This window comes from Panthera uncia (genome assembly GCF_023721935.1).
Source record: "Panthera uncia isolate 11264 chromosome C1 unlocalized genomic scaffold, Puncia_PCG_1.0 HiC_scaffold_4, whole genome shotgun sequence".
NCBI classification, from domain to species: Eukaryota; Metazoa; Chordata; class Mammalia; order Carnivora; family Felidae; genus Panthera; species Panthera uncia.
In genome coordinates this window covers 62,192,003-62,214,141 of record NW_026057585.1, presented here as the reverse complement: position 1 = coordinate 62,214,141, position 22,139 = coordinate 62,192,003, and the positions used below count along the sequence as shown (strand labels likewise).

The following is a 22,139-nucleotide window of genomic DNA, read 5'->3' as shown; positions in this document are numbered from 1 at the left end:
TGTCTCCCTCTCTCTGATCCTCCCCCGTTCATGCTCTCTCTCTCTCTCTGTCTCAAAAATAAATAAACGTTAAAAAATTAAAAAAAAAAAAAACACGAATAAATAAAAGTCCACTAAAACAGATTTATCTTTTCATTCACAAACAGTACTTCTGTCCAAAGTTAGGAAGTTTTCCATTGGACTTGTACATTGAAATAAGAATTCTCATTACTAAACTTGATTCAACTAAATAAGTCTTAAGCTTGAGACATATTTGGAGACAATGTTCCATCTTCACGAGGAGAAGGAGCAAAGCCTGACAGAGCATCACAGTTCCGTTTCAAAGAAGACAAGGAGTAAAGTCTAGATTCTGCAAGAAAATCACAGGCTGAAATTTGCAAAGGAAAAATAGCAAGCTATTTCTAAGGTTTTGCTTCAAAAATACATACTCCTCTCACACATTCTTGGGGATTGTTTCTTCAAGATGATAAAATATTCCTTCCTGGGGTGGGGGGGAGTGGGGGGGTGGGGTGGGAAGTACAGCTCCCAAGAAAATTAAGAGCCTGGCTTTGAAGACAGATCTCCATGCATCTGAATCCCATCTCTATTACTTGTGTGTCCTTGGGCAAATTGTGTCATTTCTCGCCTCAGCCTCCTCTCCTAGAAAACTGAGGTAAACGACATAACCCTGACAGATAAATGGCTATTAAAGATAATGTGTATGGAGTATGGACCCTGTTGTCCAGCACCCAGCAGGTGCTCAATAAATGGTAGCAGTTATTGCTCTATGAGCATCTATCTACAGAATCCCACTCAAGCCATCAGCACTTTCAAATGTAAGATACTAAAACAATCGATTTTAAAAGAACATTTAGAAAATACAGAAAAAAATAAATCTCCCCCCTAAACAAATGAGAAGTGGTGTGGACTGCAGACATCTCTCCTTTAACAACTTTGAAATAGTGACCTCTGCTGGTCAGTGGAAAACCAGAGCTCTCCAGCCAACTCTTTCATGATTGAGCAAGGGTTGAGTCAGCCAGGCTTGGTCCCTGTCCCTGGAACAAAAACCAGGTGTTGCATTACAAGGGACAGAAATCGTCACAAGGGTTACCACGATGTAATTGGGATGTTAACAAAATTAAAGGCCGGCCTTTCCATTTGCTCATCTGCCCAGAAGAATCTTTTTTTCAAACCCCGTGGTCTCCTATTTTTAAAATGTCATAATTGCATGCAAATGTTACAGCTGAAAAACAATGCAAGGGGCATTAAAAATCAATCTTCCATGTAAGCCTCAGATTTTCCAGCATGAAGATCCAAAAGCAGAAGTGGTGACAAATGTGTAGAAAACAGAGTGAAAAAGTCAGAATGCATCATTAAGAATATTACAACAAAAGGAGGGAAAAAAAATCTTTGGGAATGAATACACGTCTGATTCAGCTGGGGTAAACAGCCAACTACAAAGAAGGCTTTAAAGAACCCTGCAAACTTCTTACAGATATGACCCAGAAATCCAATTAGGAAGCCGCCATGTCCCTTCTGTTCAGTCAGAAATACACTTGATGGAAGAGGCTACTTAAGAGTCTGTGGGCTGGGACATTTAGACATGAAACACATTCCTACTGCTTAAGGTGTGAAATAAAACAGAGGTTGAAAACTGGCAGCCAAAGGGCCATGTCGTTTGGTTTGGCACTTGCCCAATTTTTTAAATTAGTTTCCAACACTTTAAAAATGGAGATTTCACATCAAAATCTGAATTTCTGCCTTCTTATAAACAACAAATGGAGAGATCTAGTCCTCTCAGGCCAACATTCTCCCACAGCGACAACCAACTAGGGCCAAGCAGCCGCGGTCCTCCCTCCAGATGGGGCACGTGCTCTCTGGTCTGCCTCGCTCATCACATCACCTGTCTGGCTTTTGCAAGTGCTTGAGTCTGAGACTCTGGATTTCTAAAAGCCCAAAGGCACTGATGATGAACCCAGTTCAGTTCAAACAAGTATCAACCACATGCCAGGCACTTAATATAGGCACTGGGGTTATAAAAAATGAGATATCATCCCTGAACCCAAGGAACTCACAGATTTCAGTTTCCAGTGAGAGCTAGTAAATTGGAAATTATAATACATTTCCACACATGCACTGAAAAGGTATAGGCATGGTAAAGACTAACGTGATTAAGTTCACTTTCTAGCTTCTTGAGATGGTACTTAACTCACTCATTTTAGTCTTTCTTCTTTTCTGCTATATGCATTTAAGGGTATACGTTTCCCTCCAAGCATAGCATTAGCTGTATCTCATAAGTTCAATATGTATTTTTATTATTGCCCATTTAAAATAATTTTTCCCACCCATGTGGTTTCTTCTTTGACCTGTAACTACCTGTAAGTGTAGTTCTTACTTTCCAAACATATGGAGTGTTCTAATTACCACTTTTAACTGATCTCTACCTTAATTGTCCTATGGCCAACATACTCTAAATGATTTTAATCCTTTGAAATTTGTTGAGACTTGCTTTATGGACCCACATATGGCCAGCTTTGTAAATGTTCAGTGTAAGCTTGAAGAGAATGTGTGTTCTTCAGTTGTTAGGTGCCATGTTCCCTATATGTCCATTGGGTCAGATTTGCTGATCATGTCATTTAAATATTCTACATCCTTACTGATTTCTAAAACCCACTTGTCCTATTAGTCACTAAGAGAGGTATGTAAAATACCTCTTGTTAAACCGTGGACTGGTCTATCCCTCCTTGTAAGTGGTTCTGTCCATTATAATGGGTATTTTTTAAATTCATAATATTTTTAATTCATAATATTTTTTTAATTCAAGTGTAACATACATAAAGGACAGAAATCTTATATAGTTCATTGAATTTCCATATGTATACACCCACATAACCCAAATCAAGATAGAGAACATTTCCAGCACTTCAGGATTGCTCACGACTCTCCCAAGTCAATATACCGCCCCCTCCCCATTATTCACAGGGTGAAAACATACGGCGCTGTGCTTGAAATGTATATAAATATAATCACAGTATATATTCCTTTCTGTCTGGCTTCTTTTGCTTAATATTGTATCTATGAACTTCACTCACATTGTTTAACACAGCAGTAGTTCATTCTTTTGATTGCTCTATAAAATTGTATTGTAAAAGTACAGCACATTTATCCATTCTACTATAGTGATGGACATTTGAATTGTCTCCAATCTGGGGCTACTGTGAAAAATCCTAAGACTCCTACAAGCATCCTTAGTAAATGAATTTTGGAGGGGGAGATGCACTAATCTCTCTTACATATCTTGGGATATGCACTAATACCAATTAGTGGAACTGGTAGATTCTGGGGTAGGCATATGCTTAGCTTTAGTAGTTACTGCCCATTTGTTCACTCCTTCCAGCAAGTCTATGGGAGTTTTAGTTGCTCCACATCCTCATCAACACCTGTCATTGTCTTTTTTTTTTTAAGCCCTTCTGATGGGTGAGTAGTGGGATGTCAGTATAGTTGAAATTTTTATTTCCAGGGATACCTGGGTGGCTCAGTCTGTTAAGCGACCAGCTCTTGATCTCAGCTCAGGTCATGATCTCGCAGTTGTGGGATCAAGCCCTGCGTTGGGCTCTGTGCTGTCAGCATGGAGCCAGCTTGGGGCTCTCTCTCTCCCTCTCTCTCTGCCCCTCCCCTGCTTGCTCTCTATCTTCTAAAACAAGTAAGTTTTTAAAATAGTTTAAATTTGGGGGCACCTAGGTGGCTCAGCTAAGCATCTGACTTTGGTTCATGTCATAAACGCAGTTTGTGGGTTTGAGCCCCGCGTCAGGCTTTGTGCTGACAGCTCAGAGCCTGGAGCCTGCTTTGGATTCTGTGTCTCCCTCACTCTCTGCCCCTCCCCCGCTCATGCTCTGTCTCTCTTTCTCAGAAATAAATATTGAAAAAAAAAAAAGAGTCCACGTATCTTTAAAAGACTGTCAAGGTAAAGGTCTGTGATTTAGAGGTCACCTTTTAATGTTTGCCTGCCAGGGAACATCCCATAGATCTTCCAGGACTGCTTTACCACCAGGATCACTTGCAAGGCATACTCCACAGAATCTGATAAGACGTGTGTGCAGAGAGAACATGAGAAGTTGAGAGCAAGGCAGAGTCACACAGCTCCTGCAAAATAATACAAGTGACAAAGCAAGCTAGCACCAGGACACCTAAGGAGATGCTGCATTTAGTGCTGAAAGGGTCCGTAAAGGAAGTGGGCACAAATGCAAGCAACAGCTATTGCTTGGAGTAGGCTAGGGCCAGGACAGATGCTCAATCAACAAACAGCAACAGCAAGACAGATTAATTTTGGCTTTTTTTGTCTTTTGTTTTTAATGTTTATTTCTGAAAGAGCATGAGCAGGGGAAGGGCAGAGAGAGAGGGAGACAGAAGATCTGAAGCAGTCTCTGCACTGACAGCACAGGGCCCGATGAGGGGCTCAAACTCATGAACCATGAGATCATGACATGAGCTGAAGTTGGAGGCTTAACTGACTGAGCCGCCCGGGCGCCCCAGGACACGTCAATTTTGTAAATAAATAGGGAAAGGTTCTGTGGGAACATGCGTTGCCTCCATTTACTTCTCTCACACAGGGTGGAGAACCCTTTGAGGACAAGGTCTATGACCTTGTACGATCAGAGCCTATCACAGGGTCTGGTATACAGTAGGCAGTGAGTGAATGCTGGATGAGTGAATGGAAGAATTAACAGCATTTTACAAAAATGCTACAACACCTTGTCTTAAATGCCCAAGGCCAGATGTTTCAGAATACAGTTTTTCAGGTGTTAGGTAATCACGATGTGTATTACATAACACTCTCATGGGGTCTGGGACAGCACCTCATAAGCAAACATACTACAGCAAACGTAAGCATAGTCTCACTACGTGGAATAAATTAAGTCTACAAAGAGCCTCACATCAGGTCAGGTTTTGCTGCCAAATAAATTTTGTCACAAAACTTACCAACAAAAAAACGCTCTAGATTTCAGACTCTGTAGACAAAGCTCTGCTAAAGATGAAAACTAAAGTAACCATAGAAAGGACTATTAACTTTCACTTATTTGTTGGGAAACCATGGTCAGTGGAGCAGAGTCTCCATGGGTTCACAGATAAGTTTAACCGCTGATTAGACTTACTGGAAGAAAATGATAGGTCAGAAGAAACTATCCAAAATAAAGCATAGAAAGTCAAAAATATTAAAATAGAGAAGACGAGTTAAGACACATATGGTATATTAAGAAAGTGTAACTGGAATCCTGGAAAGAGAGAGAGCTCATAGTCTAAAAGGAGATACATATGATAATCAGTTAAATTACAAATCAATGTGGTAAGTACAAAGAGGGAATGACAACACGTTGAAAAAACACATCGAATTCTATCTGGGAGTATGTAGAAAGGCTAAGCTCATCCTGAAGACCAGGAAGTATGCCAAGACACAAACCCAGGCAAAGGGAACATGAACATGAGTATATAATGACATGGATGGGCAGTTCATGTTCTATCACTTGCTGCAATTTCAAGGTAAGTATATGAACACCTATTTCTCAGCCTTTGGGGTCTAACCATATTCTTCATGCTTTCCAATAAGTGCATCAGAAGTATGCCTTATAGCAAATGATGGTTCACGTGCTTCAGACACTCATCTGAGAGCACCACATAGAAGACAATCCACTAGAGCCATGGTTCTCAAAGTGAGGTCTCCTAACTAGCAGCATCGGCACCACCTGACCCTTGCCAGAAATACAAATTTTGGGCCCACCCCAAACTTACTGAATCAGAAACTCTGGAGGTGGGGCCTAGCCATCTGTTTTAACAAGCTTTCCAAGGGATTCCGATGTATGCTAAGTTTGAGAACTCCTGATCTAAAATAAACCCTTCTCACAGTGTGATTCTCAGACCACTGCTTAGAATTTGTTACAAACTACATCTCTTGGGAACCAGTGCACAGGCATAATCTGTACCAAAGTGGAGCCTGGACTCTACACCTCTAATAAGCACTCTCTGAGAGGCTCATGTTTCTGATTCCAAGTTTCAAATGCCACCGCTTTAGATTATAAACTTCTCAAGGGCAAGCAAGAACTGTCTTGTTCACAGTTCAATTTGTTTCCAATAGCTGGGCTGTAACAGACATTCCGTGAATGTTTTTGAATGATTAGCTAGCTCTGGATCAACCTGCACATCAGTACAGCAACTGCCAAGGTTGCTTAGGACCATGACTGAGAACTACAGGCCTATGTGCTTGTCCTACCTTGTCTTATACCCCTTAAAACAAGAACAATTTTGTCTATTTTAAAACGGTGGTCAGCAGCTTGCTAATAACAGCTGGCTTATTAACTGAGGAATTAAAGCCATCTTTGTTTTAAGCTATTTGATTTTAAAGAAAGAGAACTATGGGTTGGGAGAGTAAAAGAGGGAGTTGAGGGCCTTAGTGTAGTGCCTCAACAACCTCGAGGTGATGTTCAGACTGAGACTAATTTAAGTAAAGTTGACAGACATAACCGTGAGCCTGGGGAATATGAGCCATTCAGAAACAGTATACTGGCAAGAAAAGAAAATTCTATTAAGAGATGGCTTTCAGCACCTACATCCTTTGCTTAGTTCTGGAAGAAAGGCAGCCAAGACAAGGAAGAAAGAGACCTTCGGAATTCAGGTTCCTTGGTTATCGTTGAACACAGATATCCACCAAATTAGTTCAGTTAGGGGCAATAGCTAATTTATCAAGAAGTTAAACCTTTTCAAGTTTTGTAAGCAACTGAGGCTTGATTGAAAGGGCTAAAAGAACACACACACACAAGATATTAAATAAATGACCTTAAGGATACACATATTTTAATAGTCCCATTTAGAAAAACTGTCGATTTATTTTTCTACCCAATTCAGTATCAGTGATATACAAAAGGATAAAATAGATTACCACATTTACAGGAAGATACACAAACCAACTATCAAGGAACAATCCGGCAAAGTAACAAATTGTTGCTTACCCACATCTACTCAAAGGTATACACGGTTCATTCTAGGACAGTTTCCCGGTTCCCCAGGAAAGAAGCTACCTGAATTTATACCCCCCATAAGGTGAAGCAAACATTACAAGTGCTGAAAAGAACCATGTTTTGTACTGACAGAGAAACGCTTTTAAAGAACACTCTCTAATTTTCAGGCCAATGTTATAGAGCACATGTAGGCTCACAGGCAGGATAGGACTTCATCAAAGGAAATGCTTCCTCCTCTTAGCCTTTCTAAGACCCTCCTCCTTGTACACAGGAGAGGGAGCTCCCTTTAATAACAGGTGGCCGAGCAATACCCTACCTCAGCGGATGGTGTGTAGGTTATCAACACATAATGGGGAAAAGGAACTACCTCTCTTATCTACTAAATACAATCCACATTTGGGCGGAGTTTCCAAATCTCCACCAGGTGTACATTATGTGACCTGTGTTTTGTACACAGCACATTTCCTTGAGAGAAAATAGGGATGAACACCTCTCAAATTTTCACATTGCTCATCACATGTACCTTTTCCCAAAGCATATGAGAAATGGCAAAAACCTAAGCCTGGCCAGATACTTTACCCAAGCCACTGAAAACTTACAGGAACCATCTCTTCGTCAATCTCCGGGATCCAGTGGGTGAAGTGCCACGATTCTTTAAGGGAAGCAGAAGGTTAAGAGTCCTTTTCTCCCAAAATGCCTCAGCTAGGGACAGCACAGACAGTGCAACAGAAAAAGCTCAACAGCTCCAAAACATGGAATTCAACAGTCTTCAGTCAACCTCGCCACACTCTTCTGGCCATCTCCAAGGAATTACCACATTCGAAATTCAATGTTCATATTCAAAAAAGAGATCACTCCACTTCAGATGAGAAAAAATAAAGCAATGGCAATTAGCCAAAATACTCCAAACACTTGACAACTGGGGAACTGTCTCCTAAAGACGCTCAAAAGGCCAGCAGGATTCATTTATAATTTGGCATGCGCTGGTTGATGGGGCAACAAATAAAAGGAATAAAGATATAATACATCAAGTAATCAGACAAATGGTAGACATACATACCACATTAAAGATTCATATACAATACTGTGCCGACTTTAAAGAAAAAACTGGGAGAGGGTGGAAGGAAAAGATAATAGGGAAAGAATTACAAGGGAGCATTTCAGTCTAACGCTAGTCCAGTGAATACTACCAGTGGGATTTCCAATCTTCCATCTCCAAAGAAGCTGATCTAATAAATTGTAAAATTACTTTGCTCATTTTGGGGGCATACAACATACTCCCAAGTACAGTAAGCCCTCTGACATTTTGGTTTCACTTGCTATTTGATGACTAAGTTGTTTCTGGTTGTAAAGATTTTCCTAATATATTTTTATTAGCCAGTTAACACAGCAAAGGCTGCTCCCTCTGTGAGGCCAAACGAGCTTCACCAAATAATTTGATCTAATGAATATGAAGGGGGGGGGAGGGGCGGGGGGAAAGGGAAAGTTTCCTGGTTTTTGTTGCAAAACTTCTTCTCTCACTTAAAAAGCTCTGCAATCGCTTAATGTTTTGTTCCAGAAAAAGAAAGCAAAACTAGTTGGGGAAAATACCCATACACTTATTGTTTACTAGCATGATACAAAACAAACTCATAGTTGTCAGTCAATCGTCTTTCAAAAATCAAATATGAATGTTTGATCTTGTAACTTAAGAACTGAATTTTTCCACATTCCTTTATAGAGAGTTAGCATCTGTAAATTGAGACCTTTTTTTTTGGACAATCATGCAAATTTAATTTGTCCCTGGAAAGAAAAACACAACCTACCAGATTAACAAAATATGTCCTTTAAACAATAGTTTTTCTGTGAATTTTTCTCCACTATTACCATTTCATCCTTCAGTAAGCAGAAACCACTCTTAAAAAGTTTACGTATTTCGAGTGCACAGAGAGTTAAACTCACAGCAATCAGGAAGACTGAATCAAGTCGATCTATTTTACCTTCTGAACTGGTTCTACTCAGCTCAAAAGTAAATTCTAAACATTTTCCAGTTATTATTATTAAGCTATAGAAGCTAAAGACATTTCTACTGCCAGAGAGGCTTCTGTAAAATTGAATAAAGATTTTTATTATACCACACACACAAAAAGCAATCGGTACAGAAAAGGCAGTTTTCGGTTATTCTGTTGAGAATTTCTTTCCATGATTTCTCCCATTAAAGTATAGTTTTCAAAGCAACCACCACGACAAAGGAAGCATCTAATTAGTCCATTTTCTTCTGATCCAAGAATGCTGAACATTTACTGTCCCATCTGTAGCTGTATCAGCAGTGTAATGAACACAGTTTATATTACTGAGCTATTCTTTGAACTCCAAGAACTGTTGAAGTCTTTTCTGATGTTCTGCAGATGCTTGCACAGCACTAAATGAAACATAAATTCAAAGCATAAGCTTTATTTTACATTAAGCATATTAAGTGAACCACAGAGCACAGAGTCAATATTTTTCAAAACAATTAAAAATGAATAGAAATCTTCACTTATTTAGTACTTCTGAGAAAGCTGGATGAAAACCCTCCTTAATCTAATGAGGAGGAGGGCTTGCATTCAGTAACAGCATGCTTCTACCTTCTAAGAGACCAAAGCAAATTAAGACTGACAAGTGAAAGCATCGATTTTAACCTGCTCTGCTGTGGAACCTGCTGTGCAGAGTTCCAGGCCTTGCAGTAGATTTTCTGGATTTTATTATTTTATTTAAACCAGATTCCAACATTATCTTTGAGTTGTGGAGTATTTGAATTGCCTTTAATATAAAATCCTTTAAACTAAAATGTTTGGTTAAAACACAATAGACTCCACTAATCGTTTTCAAAGGTAACAGCTTGGTGGTTTAGATTTAGTTTTCCCTTTGAACATAAGTTATGTCTTAGATGGGGAAATAGAGTTCTCTCCCTACCCTTGCCTCCCACAAAAATACATTACCTTGATAAAAGCGGAGTAAATATATTCTGTCATTAGTATAAAACTTCTTTTCAAATTTTTGGGTAAAAAATGAATAAAGATTCTGGTCTTCTAGTTGAAGATGGTATTATTAAATGATAAAATAAAATCCAGGTTATAAAAGTTACAACTTTTAAAAGTGCCAAAAAAGTCTTCAAATCATCCCAAATCGCCTTATAAATACACATCTCTGCTTGCTTAAACCAGCTGCCTCTAACTGAACCATTTCAAGTACTTTACTGTGTGGACTCTCTCCGGGTGCTAGTGAGGCCAGATAACATACCCATTTCACAGGAGGGTAAACAGTATCACAAAGGTCAGAGATTAGGGGAGACAACTCAGCCTACTGGTTAAGACTATAGACACCATTAAATAGAACACTAGGTCAGAGAGACTGGAGTCTGAATTCTGGTTCTACATAATCGTGGGCAAGTTAAATCATTAGGTAACTTGACTGCAACCACAGATAGTCGATGATGTAACCAGACATAAATCCAAATGTTTTAACTCCAAATCTTTTTTCCCCACCATACCATTCTGTCCTGGACATACAACAGTCTGCTGACCTCATCATATATAAAAGATGGCTCTTCTCAGAGAAAAGAAACTAAGGCAGAATTTCAGTGTCATAATTTATCAGTCATGCATCCCCCATTCTTATCTAAAACTCTCTATTTCCCCCTTTCTCCCTGCTTTTGCTCTATCATCATATACATATTTCATGCTCCACATTCATCAAGCATCCTCCATGGTGGTTTATATCTCAGAGGCAGTCTACAATATAGGGAGAAATGGTGGGATTTTAAGAGTAAGTAAGACCAGATTTCAGATTCATGTTCTAAACCCAACTAGACTGTGCTATTAGGCAAGTCCTTAATCTCCTTGAGCCTCAGTTTCCATATCTGTACAATTATGATAACCTCTACACCTCATAGATGCTTTGAGAGAAGGAAATGAAAAAAATGTATTTACAGTGCTAAGTGTATTGTCTAGAACAGTGCTGTCTTGATAAACTTTCTGCAATGACACAAATGTTTTAGACCTAAGATGTCCAATACAGTAGCCACTAGCCACATGTAGTTACTGGGGACTTAAAATGTGGCCAGTTTGACTGACAAACTGAATTTTTAGTTAATTTAAATTTGAACAGTAATACGGAGTTATCATATTGGAGAGCACAGAGGTAGAAGGCACTCCATAAATTTTTTTTTTTTTGTTTTTTAACAAGTGAATAAGCCTCTGAAAAGAGAGAGGATTATCTAGTGCTCTTTACATTGCCACAGAGCCAAGTGTCCCATAAAAACCTGCTATTACTGCTGTGCACTGTGGAAGTAAAAGGAAATATACTACTCTTTCTAAAAGTAGGCAGCATGCAGAAGTTCTAAACTACTCATTGACCGCATACAGAAAAAGCAATCTCTTGTGCCTTCTAAAGTTCATTTATAATTGTGATAAACACAGTTTAGTTAATAAACTAGCATCCCTTATCCTGCCGAGCTGGATTATTTCATGAGAAGAAAGCAGTAAACATCAATGAAACTAAATATAAACAGGCTTGGCATTTGTGGTTTTCTTTCTGGTTCTGTTTCCAAAGGTGTCATGATCTGTCATTGTTTTTCTAGCATGATTCACAAAGCACCAAGGACTCATTTATGGAACACTCTGCTCACCCAAAATCTTAGTTAGCTGACTAAGATGTAATATCAGAATTATTTTTAATATGCTTTTCTGGAAAGCTACTCAATTTTTTGCTTTTTATCTCATAAGGATGTTTTGGTAATTAAAAAAAAAAAATCTTTTATAACTTTCTATCCTTTTTTGTCTATTTGAAAGAAGGCCCCAAAGCTTATATGATAGGCCCAATTTTAAAATATAACGTCGATATCAAAGCTGTTAATTCCCAGTAGGAATTATGAAAGTCACATGTTGAACATGTAAGCCTTTATAATTCTCATACCTGTTTCTCATGGGAACTCCTGAAAGTAGATTATCATCATGGGTTAAAACAGGTAAACTTACTTCAGATGTTCACCAAATGTAGTAGTTATTCGATAGATGGCAGTTTTTAATGATGCTCTAAATGCAAATCTTAATGTTTTATAAGAAGTGTCCACAAGGCTTCCTGAAATCCGAGGTGGTTTACTGGAAGCATGAGGAAGCTTGAAGTACTTGTCAACTGCCTAGATCAAGAAAGAAAGAAGGCACATTAGTTCAGAATATCAATAAAGCCATATTAGTCCAAAGAATCAAGGAGATTTTATTTCAAATAAATTAAGAGAGAGAGAGATACACACATCATACAGGCATTCTAGAAAACATTTATTTTGGATCACAGTCAAAAGTTTGAAAGACAATGCAGTGGATGTTTAGCCACTACAGCAGTTAGCACAGAAAAGTTCAGACCTGTCGTCTAAAGAGGAGCCATTCTGCAACGGTCCTGAAAATGCAAAGGTGGGAAGTGAAATACAGATATCCTACTTTGCTTATGGTGTGTGACAGCTAAGAATACTTTTATTATAAATCTCAGAAAAAAAAAAAAGACCAAAACTTTATGCTTTACAGAAATAAAGTTATTTACTATAAACTAGCTTATCTTCCTTTCTAGATGATAAAACATCTATGAGCAATAGGTAGAGAGAGAGAGAGAATCCATAAATGAAAGTGACTTTATTTATACTTGATAGAAAAAGAAATATAGATTTAAGTGTATTTTTTGAAGGCCAAAGGTAAATAATATAATTTTTAAAAGATATAACTACATTAAGAAAAGAAAGAACTAAAGATACAGAAGTGTAAGTGTATTAAACTATTACAGAAAGATAATACTATAGTGACAAGAAATAATACTTTAAGATTATTGTTCATAGTTATGGATAGAACCACCAAAAGAACTAAATACAGTTAAAATGATTTCTGCCATCATGTTTTTAATTTCAAGAGCTCTTTTATATCATCTGAGTGATCCCTTTTATTTTAGCATCCTATTTTTGTTTCAAGGATGCAATATCCTCTCCTATTTCTGGGGATTTTGATGATTGTTGTGGTTTTGGTTTTTGGTTTTATAGTTTCTTCCAAGCTACTTTCCCCATCTTTGTTTCTTTGGTCTCTATTTTCTGCATTAGAGACTGTGCTCAGAAATCTAGTGATCCCTGGCTCATGAATGCGAGAGGGACCTCCTAAAAAGCTGACCAAAAGCACTGAATACATAGAGATTACTGACAACAGGCTTCACAAGAGGTGACCTGCATGGATTTTTTAGAGTTGCCCAACTCAGTAACTTTGTTTTTCTTCTTGGATTAGTCAGAGTTCCCAGAGAAGAGTTCTCCAGTACTCTGTCTGGTGGGCCTGTATTCAGGGGAGTATACCCCTATTTAATACAGAAGCCACAAGCGTGTCTGTCGTGTCCACTCACAACTCTGCCAGCCCAGAGAGCCCAGTGCTCTACCCTCTCTAAAGGACAAACCTCAGCTGCTGGAGGCGGGGGCACCAGCAGCAGAGAATCTAGAGATCTAATTTTCGAACAGCTCTCAGCCATCGTTCTTATTTTGGTACCTATCCATTCATCCTTAGTTCCAGAGTTACTGGGGGCCGGTCTCATTACCAACTTCAGATTTGCTTCTGGGGTCTGCCAAGTTAGTTATCTCAACCATCTCCTCTCCAGCTTTGAAGACTCTGTTGCTGTTGTCTCCTCTCCTGTTTGTGGATTTATGTCTTTTTAAAAGTCCTTTTACTGTGGTTTAGCAGAGTGTGGGGGAAGGAACAAGATTTAGTGTGTGTGTTCGGTCTGCCATGACAAGTTCAAGTCCAATCATTTATTCTTTCAACAGTAACTTATAAGAGTGTTTCCTGAGACCAGGACATACCTGAAATAATTTTAGGCAGAATGGGAGGTGGTATTCAGTGACATACCCAAGCAACATTAGGTAACACTGAATCATAATGGAAAAGTTACTTCCTTTTCACTTTTCTTGCAAACTTTGATTAACCCTCATTAGACCAGGAAAAATAGCTATCATCATTTACCGCCCGGGTCCAATGGTCCCTTTTTATAATTTAAAGTCACCTTACAAAAAATCTACAGAAGAATGATACCATCAAAATGCAATTATTTTTAAAAATTTTTGACAGCTCATAATTTTGTTGAAGACAGTTAATCCATTTTCCTTGCACCATAATGGTAAAATATTTTCATTCTTAGGTTTATAAAGAAAAATTCAAATGACAAATCTAGTGAGTTTTTTCATTTCAACATCATCTATTTCTTTCCAATCACCTCTGTATACACCTTTGTATCCCTTCAGCATTTATCCACTTATAAGCCATATAAAGTAAACTTTGGTGTAAAATATCACAGAAAATGAAAGAATACTGTCACATATACTCTCAACAAAATGGGATGATCCACAGGTTCTTATTATAAAATATTTTGGGACAAAGTCCTTCCTCTTGAATGACTTACTGAATGAGAATATCACATATATTTCCTTTTTCCTTAAAAATACACCATTCTGTCATCGATTCTTGAGTTTGAAAAAATATATCTAGAATATTATCATCTGAAGATTCACGGTTTAAAATTTCTCTTCTATGATCCTCATTAAAATCTAGAGCTGTGCGATCCAATACGGTAACCACTAAGATACATGGAATGTGGCAGGTTTGAACTGAGATTTGCCTAAGTGAAAAGTACACATCAGATTTTGAGGACTTAGTGTTAAAAAATATATAAAATATCTAAGGGTTCCTGGGTGGCTCAGTCAGTTGAGCGACCAAACTCTTGATTTCGGCTCAGGTCATGATCCCAGGGTCGTAGGCTCAAGCCAAACGTCAGGCTCTGTACTGAGTGTGGAGCCTGCTGAACTCCGCCCCTTTCCCTGACCCACAAATGCTCTCTCTAAAATAAAAAATAAATACGTATAAAATACCTCAATAATTTTGTATTGATTACATAATAAAATTACATTTTAGATAAACTGAGTTAAATAAAATATATCCTTAAAATTAACCTCACCTGTATTTTTTTAATGTAACTATTAGAAAATGTAAAATTATATTGCATTATATTTCTATCTGACAAAGCTAGTCTAGAGTGCTATTTCCATTCATCTTCTGATTTATCTAAATAATATTGCACATACTGGCAATTTTCTTCCAATTGCCAATGTGAGTAAAAAAATTTTTTAATTCTGAATTAGCAACTATATTCAATGAAAGTTTAAAAAAAAAAGACTATAAAAACGTATGTCCATATTGCTTATATACTTTTTTTTTTTTTTAATTTTTTTTTTAACATTTATTTATTTTTGAGACAGAGACAGAGCATGAACGGGGGAGGGTCAGAGAGAGAGGGAGACACAGAATCTGAAACAGGCTCCAGGCTCCGAGTGGTCAGCACAGAGCCCGACGCGGGGCTTGAACTCACGGACCGCGAGATCATGACCTGAGCCCAAGTCGGCCGCTCAACCGACTGAGCCACCCAGGCACCCCACTTATATACTTTTCTTGAAAGATGATGGAATACTATGTGATTCCATCATTCTCCTGTTTCTTATTGGGATTTTTTACCACAATTGGGAATAAATAATGAGTAATGATGAAATAATTCCTAGGATGCTCAAACAGCAAATCTTGAAATCTTTACATTTCAAGATACCGGAAACATCAAATCACTAAGATTCCAAAATACATCTTGGATTTTATTTATTTACTTATTTATTTTAAATGGTTAGCTTACTTTTCTTTAGACTGATTTTTTTTAATGTTTATTTACTTTTTCTGAAAGGCAGAGAGAGAGAGAGAGAGAGAGAGAGAACGCGCGCACACAAGTGGGGGAGAAGCAGAGAGACAGGGAGACACAGAATCAGAAGCAGGCTCCAGGCTCTGAGCTGTCAGCACACAGCCCTATGTAGGGCTTGAACCCACAAACTGCAAGATCATGACCTGAGCTGAAGTCGAACACTTAACCGACTGAGCCACCCAAGCACCCACATCTTAGATTTTAAAAGGGCCTGAAGGGTAAATGCAAAAGAATGAATTTTGTTAAATTGTTTTTTATCTGTTCTCTGAAAGACCTCTAAGAATAAAAGTCATAAAATATCAGCTCTTAAAAAATAAGGAACGACAGACCCTAATGAGATAAGGGTTAAACGAGGGAGGAAAGTCTGGGTTTGGAGCTAATGTGTCCCTAACACATCTTGAATCCTCATTAATCTCCTTCTATGACAAAGGATAAATAGGTTTCAGGTTCAGGGACTTCAGCAAACAACAGTATCTACAGCTAGAGCTTTCAATTATTGTCTTTTCTCACTTTGACTGTCTTACCCTTAATACTGAAATCCAAAAAGCCCTGAAAACAAAAACTTTTCTAACTGTTGGTGGCAAAAGCTGACCTGACTTCATCTGGCAGTAAAACCTGACCTGAGCTGACACAGGCTATTTACAGTCTTTATTTACTTAATATGAAGACCCAGATATTTCACTGCAGAAAAGTATTAATGTATCTGATTAAGGGGATTCTGCCTCAGATACCAATAGGAGTATTTTGTAATCTAGGATATATATACAATGTTATATTTTTAAGATCCAAAAAAATCTGAATTTTGAAATATATCCTAAGGTTTGAGATAAGGAACTGTGCACCTATGTTCTATTTATAGCAATTCAAGCTAGTTTTCCTTTTACAAAAGTGAGATAAAATTTCCTTTTAAATAAATTTAAGTTAGGGGTACCTGGCTGACTCAGTTGGGAGAGCATGAGACTCTTGATCTCAGGGTTGTGAGTTCAAGCCCCATGTTAGGTATAGAAATCACTTAAAAATAAAATCCAAATTAATGAATTAATTAAGCTTATAATGAACGACTTGAAATACTAAATAAGTAAATAATAGTTCAGGTGGCAAATAGGACTAAAATTATGGCAATAACGTGGTAATAAACAATGACAGCAAAAACTATGGAAGTAGTAAATGAATAACTTCACTCTAGGAAACACCAGTTTGCAGTATTTAGTGATGTATGCCATAGTTAGAACCGAAGTACTTAATCAGCTGTGAGGTTAAACAAGTATCTATTGAGCACTTGTTTTATGCACTACACATGGTTTCTGGCCTGAAGATTCAGATTACACAACTGGGATCTCAAATATACAGTTAAGAATTATCTCAAACAGGGGCACCTGGGTGGCGCAGTCGGTTAAGCGTCCGACTTCAGCCAGGTCACGATCTCGCGGTCCGTGAGTTCGAGCCCCGCGTCAGGCTCTGGGCTGATGGCTCGGAGCCTGGAGCCTGTTTCCGATTCTGTGTCTCCCTCTCTCTCTGCCCCTCCCCCGTTCATGCTCTGTCTCTCTCTGTCCCAAAAATAAATAAAAAACGTTGAAAAAAAAATTAAAAAAAAAAAAAAAGAATTAAACAACGAAAAGGGTAAACAGTGAGTAGAGTACACCACTAAACAATATACTCTTCAGTAAAAATTAAAAATCCCCAAAAGGCCTTACGTTAGCCCTTATAGAAGCCTGAAAAAGGGCTATACTATGAAAATAGGCACTTTTGGCCCATTTATATTTATATGCACTATATATGCACACAAGCCGAATAAAGAGAAAACTCTCGTTGCTCTCCTGTGACTATTTATCTGTCAGTGTCATTAACAAATTGTCCACTGTGCAGAGCTTTGAAAGCGCCTCGTCTCAAGGATCTTACTTACAACCTGGTTAAAATAGAGGTTTATTCCACGAACGCCAGAGTCCCAAACAAATGGCAAGGAGAACACCAGACTCTGTTAAATGTAATCATGACTACAGAGCAGAGTTTCTCAACCTCAGCACTACTGACATCTTGGACTGGGTAATACTCAGTTGTGGGGGCCGCTTTGTGCATTATGGGCTGTTTAGCAGCATCCCTGGCCTCCACAAAGGATGCCAGTAGCATTCCCCTCTATCTGTGACAATCAAAATGTCTCCAGACATTGCCCAAAGTTTCCTGGGGGACAAAACTGCCCCTGGCAAAAACCACAGCTACAAAATGATACTCTTAGATGATGCTGATAGCTAAATTTACTGATGGCAGTTATTGTGTGCCAGGCACGGAGTTTAGCTGCTTTATATATGTTACCTCATTTAAATATTAAAATAATTTGCTAACAAAGACACCATGCTGACATCACAAGCATTTCATTTAATGTTCATTTAATTGTTATTTATTGCATACCTGTTTTATGTTCTCTGATCATTCTACATTTCTGTACATTGTGGCACTTGTTACAATTGTAGTTAATTATTCATAGATTATCTGTTTTATACTCTGTAAACTAGAGGGCTGGAACCATGTCTGTCTTTCTCTATTCTGTATCTTAGCACATGGTAACTGTTTGATTATTGTCAGGCAATTGATAACTTAGGACACCACTCTAGACTCTGTATACAGATTTTATCTCGAACCCTCATAATAACCCTGCAAGGTACTATTTCTGTTTTAAAGATGAAGACTCTAACCTGACAGATGTTTAATAAATTACCCTTGATCATTCAGAAAGTATAAGAGCCTGGACTTGAACCGGACATCTGTCTGACACTATGTCTCTTAGACTGCTTGCTTACAGTAGTGATAGCAATACTTTTTTTTAATCTTGAAAGATGTTTTCTCCTGTACACTGTAAGAATTCTGTCATACAACATGGAAATAATAACGAAGTAATAAAAGCTTAAATTTGTTGGGTACTTAATATGGGACAGGCATCCTGAGTACTGATCTCATTCATTGTTCACATCCCCATGAGGTAAGTACTACTATTACTATCTCCATTTTCCAGATACAGAAACTGATGTTTAGAGATTATTATTTTCACCGGTTATACAATGCACTCCCCCGCCCCGCCATTTTAAAATTCCTGAAATGGAGATGTATCTTCTAATTAATGATATCTTAGACTCAATGAAATATGGTAAATGTACTTCTAAGGTTGCACAGCTAGGAAGTAGTAGGAGCTAGGACTCAGACACAGGTGGGATTGATTCTAGATCTCGCACTTTGGTCCATCTAACATACTGCCATTCTATCTCAGGAAAGGTTAGGAGATGCATAACCCTCCAAGCCCTCACAGAGGCAAAGGACTAGGAGTCCGAAAGCCTGGTTTTCAAATCTGACTTGACCATTTACTGAGCATAATCTTAAATAAGTCATACCAAAAGATAGTAGCCTTTTTGAGACAGATACAATCATGTACAACAGCCCTTATTCTAACCTTAGTTGTTAAAATTTTAAAGAAAAATCATTTCTTTGGAATACCACACAAACATTAGGTAGAGCAGCAGAGGATTCTAGAGGAACGAAAAATGAACTGCGACTTATAAAAGAATATTGGTCAAGTGTCTCTGAGCCTTCAAACCCACAGTTCTACACTGCTAATGCCCTGCAAACAGCTCAGGTTCAAGTTCCAGCTCTGCCACCTGAGACTTGTGAGCGAGACCTGAAGCTAGCCTCCCTCACCTCTAAAATAGGCCTAAAATACCTCCATCCTACTTCCTTCACAAGATAGTTATGAGGACCAAAAAAAATAAAAATAAAGATAATAATAGTAATAATGGTATGAGTGAAATTGTATGGTATTTGTCTTTTTCAAACTTATTTCTCTTTTCTTACTTTTTAAGAGAGAGAGAGTGTGAGTGAGCTGGGGAGAGGAACAGAGAGAGAGGGAGAGAGAATCCCAAGCAGGTACCACACTCAGCATGGAGCCCGATGTGGGGCTCAGTCCCACCACCCTGGAATCATAACCTGAGCTGAAATCAAGAGTCGGACACTCAACTGACTAAGCCACCCAGGTGCCCCTAATCGACTTATTTCACTTAGCATAATACCCTCTGGATCTATCCATGTTGTTGCAAATAGCAAGATCTCATTCTTCTTTATGGCTGAGTAATATTTCATTGTGTGCGTGTCCCCCCGCACATCTTCTTTATCCATTCATCTATGGATGGACACACTTGGGTTGCTTCCATTATCTTGGCTGTTGTAAGTAATGCTGCAATAAGCACAGGGGTGCATGTATCTTTCTAAGTTACTGTTTTCATTTTCTGTGAGTAAACACCTGGTAGTGGAATCATTAGATCATAGGGTAGTTCTATTTTTAATTTTTTGAGGAACCTCCATACTGTCTTCCGCAGTTTGTAGCAGTTTGCATTCCCACCAATAATGCATGAGGGAGGGTTCCTTTTCTCCACATCCTCACCAACACTTACTTCTTGGTGTTTTTTTAGTTTAGCCATTCTGACGGGTGTAAGGTTAGGTGTAAGAAACAAACAAAGAAAAAAAGAGACAAACAAACAAAAACACCCAGATTCTTAACTGTAGTGAACAAACTGGTGGTTACCAAAGGGGAGATGGGTGGGGGGAAGGGTGAAATAGGTGAGGGGGGTTAAAAGTACACTTACCGCATGAGCACTAAGCAATAGACAGAACTGTTGAGTCATTATGTTGTACACCTTAAACTAATAACACTGTATGGTAATTATACTTGAATAATAACTATTTTAAATAAAAAATATACTTTAACAACCCCAGAAGTTTGGTAGTTAGAGAATTTAAAACTAAGTCTTCCTAAATGAAACAAAACAAAACATGGTAAGTAATCGCTCTGTAGACTACAAAGCACCGTACTGTTATTGTTATTTATTGTAAACGATTGTAAATGTATTGTTATTTATTGTAAACTACACCGCCCGAGTGATAAAAAACAAACAATGCTATGTGTGTCAAAGATACGCCCACATTAAAAAAAAAAAAAAAAAAAAACATTAAAAAAAAATTTTTTTTTAATTTTTAAAAAAAGGGGGCGCCTGGGCGGCTCAGTCGGTTGAGCATCTGACTTCAGCTCAGGTCATGATCTCGTGGTTTGTGAGTTCGAGCCCCATGTCGGGCTCTGTGCTGACAGCTCAGAGCCTGGAACCTGCTTGGGATTCTGTGTCTCCCTCTCTCTCTGCCCCTCCCCTGCTCATGCTCTGTCTCTCTCTCTCTCTCTGTCAAAAATAAACAAACATTTAAAAAAAAAAAAAATACACGCCCAAATCCTGCGTATCTTACTGTGTTGTCAGGCAAGCCAAATACTAGAAGTTGTGGGGAAATACTAGGAAATGATTTCTTTAGAGAAAGGTATCTGGGAAAAGAGCACAAATAATAAAACTATACACATGTACACACGTCTCAAAACACATTCATGAGAAAGTGGGCACAAAAAGAACTCAAAGGAAAAAAAAAGAATCATTGGCTCTGATGCCTAAGACTTTGTAACAGGCAGAATAAATTGAGAGTGGAAGAAAAGAACAGCAAAGCATGTTTTCTTCTCGTATCTTACATTCCCTCCCAAGACGTTCTTGCACAGATGCACCAATCGTTCTTTGAGCCTATTTCAACACCACTCCTCCGGAACACCTACTGCACAACCCAGCTCCCACCTGGAAATATGCTTTTGGCACTCAGTGTTTGCATCTGTCACCTGGCGTACAATGACAATGCCGAGACAGCGTAAAACACACCACCCAACATGAAATGAGGAAAGGCAGCCTATTCAGAAGCAAGAAGCGTATGTTTTATCTTTCTGTCTTTAAGTCTAGGACTAAAAAGTCCTACTACTTTGAAACTGTTCACCCAGCCTGGCAGCAAGGGATCTGGCCAATAGGTAACATTTATCTGCAAGGATAATTTAACTACAGGTTATTTTTAGTAGCTACAAGATGTGTAAGGATCCAAATCTATATCACTGAACAGAATTCTAATACTCTAAGTAATCTGATTAATACCAGAAGTTTAGTGACTTCCTTTTTCTGTGTCTATAAAATTATTATTTACAAACGAATTAGAAGTTTCTCTTCCTGGTCTCTCTCAGACTAGAATTTCCCATGGGTGAGAACAGTACCCCATTTTAACTTCCAACATATGTTTTGTTACTCAATAAATGTGACATGTGAGAAACAAACTGAAAAACCTGGGAGGAAAGGAAAAACATGACCGTCTACCTCCCCGCAACCCACACACTGCCTACCTCTTGCAGCGTCAACAAAGTGTTAAGAATAGCTGGTAGTGTAGTCTGGACAACTCCAAATCTATCTTCGGTGAATGATGCTGCTACTAAGTGAGACAGACCTCAAGAAGAAAAGAGAAAAAAAAAATTAGGCAAATCTACTG

The 22,139-nt window shown here is 38.3% G+C and overlaps 1 protein-coding gene and 1 pseudogene across 1 annotated transcript in view; one reads left to right on the top strand and one right to left on the bottom strand.

Moving 5' to 3' along the window:
• Positions 1 to 4,664, top strand: part of LOC125913675 (40S ribosomal protein S15a-like) — a 10,155-nt pseudogene extending 5,491 nt beyond the window's left edge.
• Positions 4,665 to 5,943: 1,279 nt separating this feature from the next.
• NDC1 (NDC1 transmembrane nucleoporin) overlaps positions 5,944 to 22,139 on the bottom strand; it is a 47,563-nt gene continuing 31,367 nt past the window's right edge. Inside the window, exons 16-18 of the mRNA XM_049617149.1 lie at positions 21,997 to 22,097; positions 11,987 to 12,147; positions 5,944 to 9,390 (exon numbers count right to left, since the gene is read on the bottom strand). Of these exons, the coding sequence (XP_049473106.1) occupies positions 9,327 to 9,390; positions 11,987 to 12,147; positions 21,997 to 22,097 (326 nt within the window). The 3' untranslated portion in view covers positions 5,944 to 9,326. The remainder of the gene's footprint in view (positions 9,391 to 11,986; positions 12,148 to 21,996; positions 22,098 to 22,139) is intronic.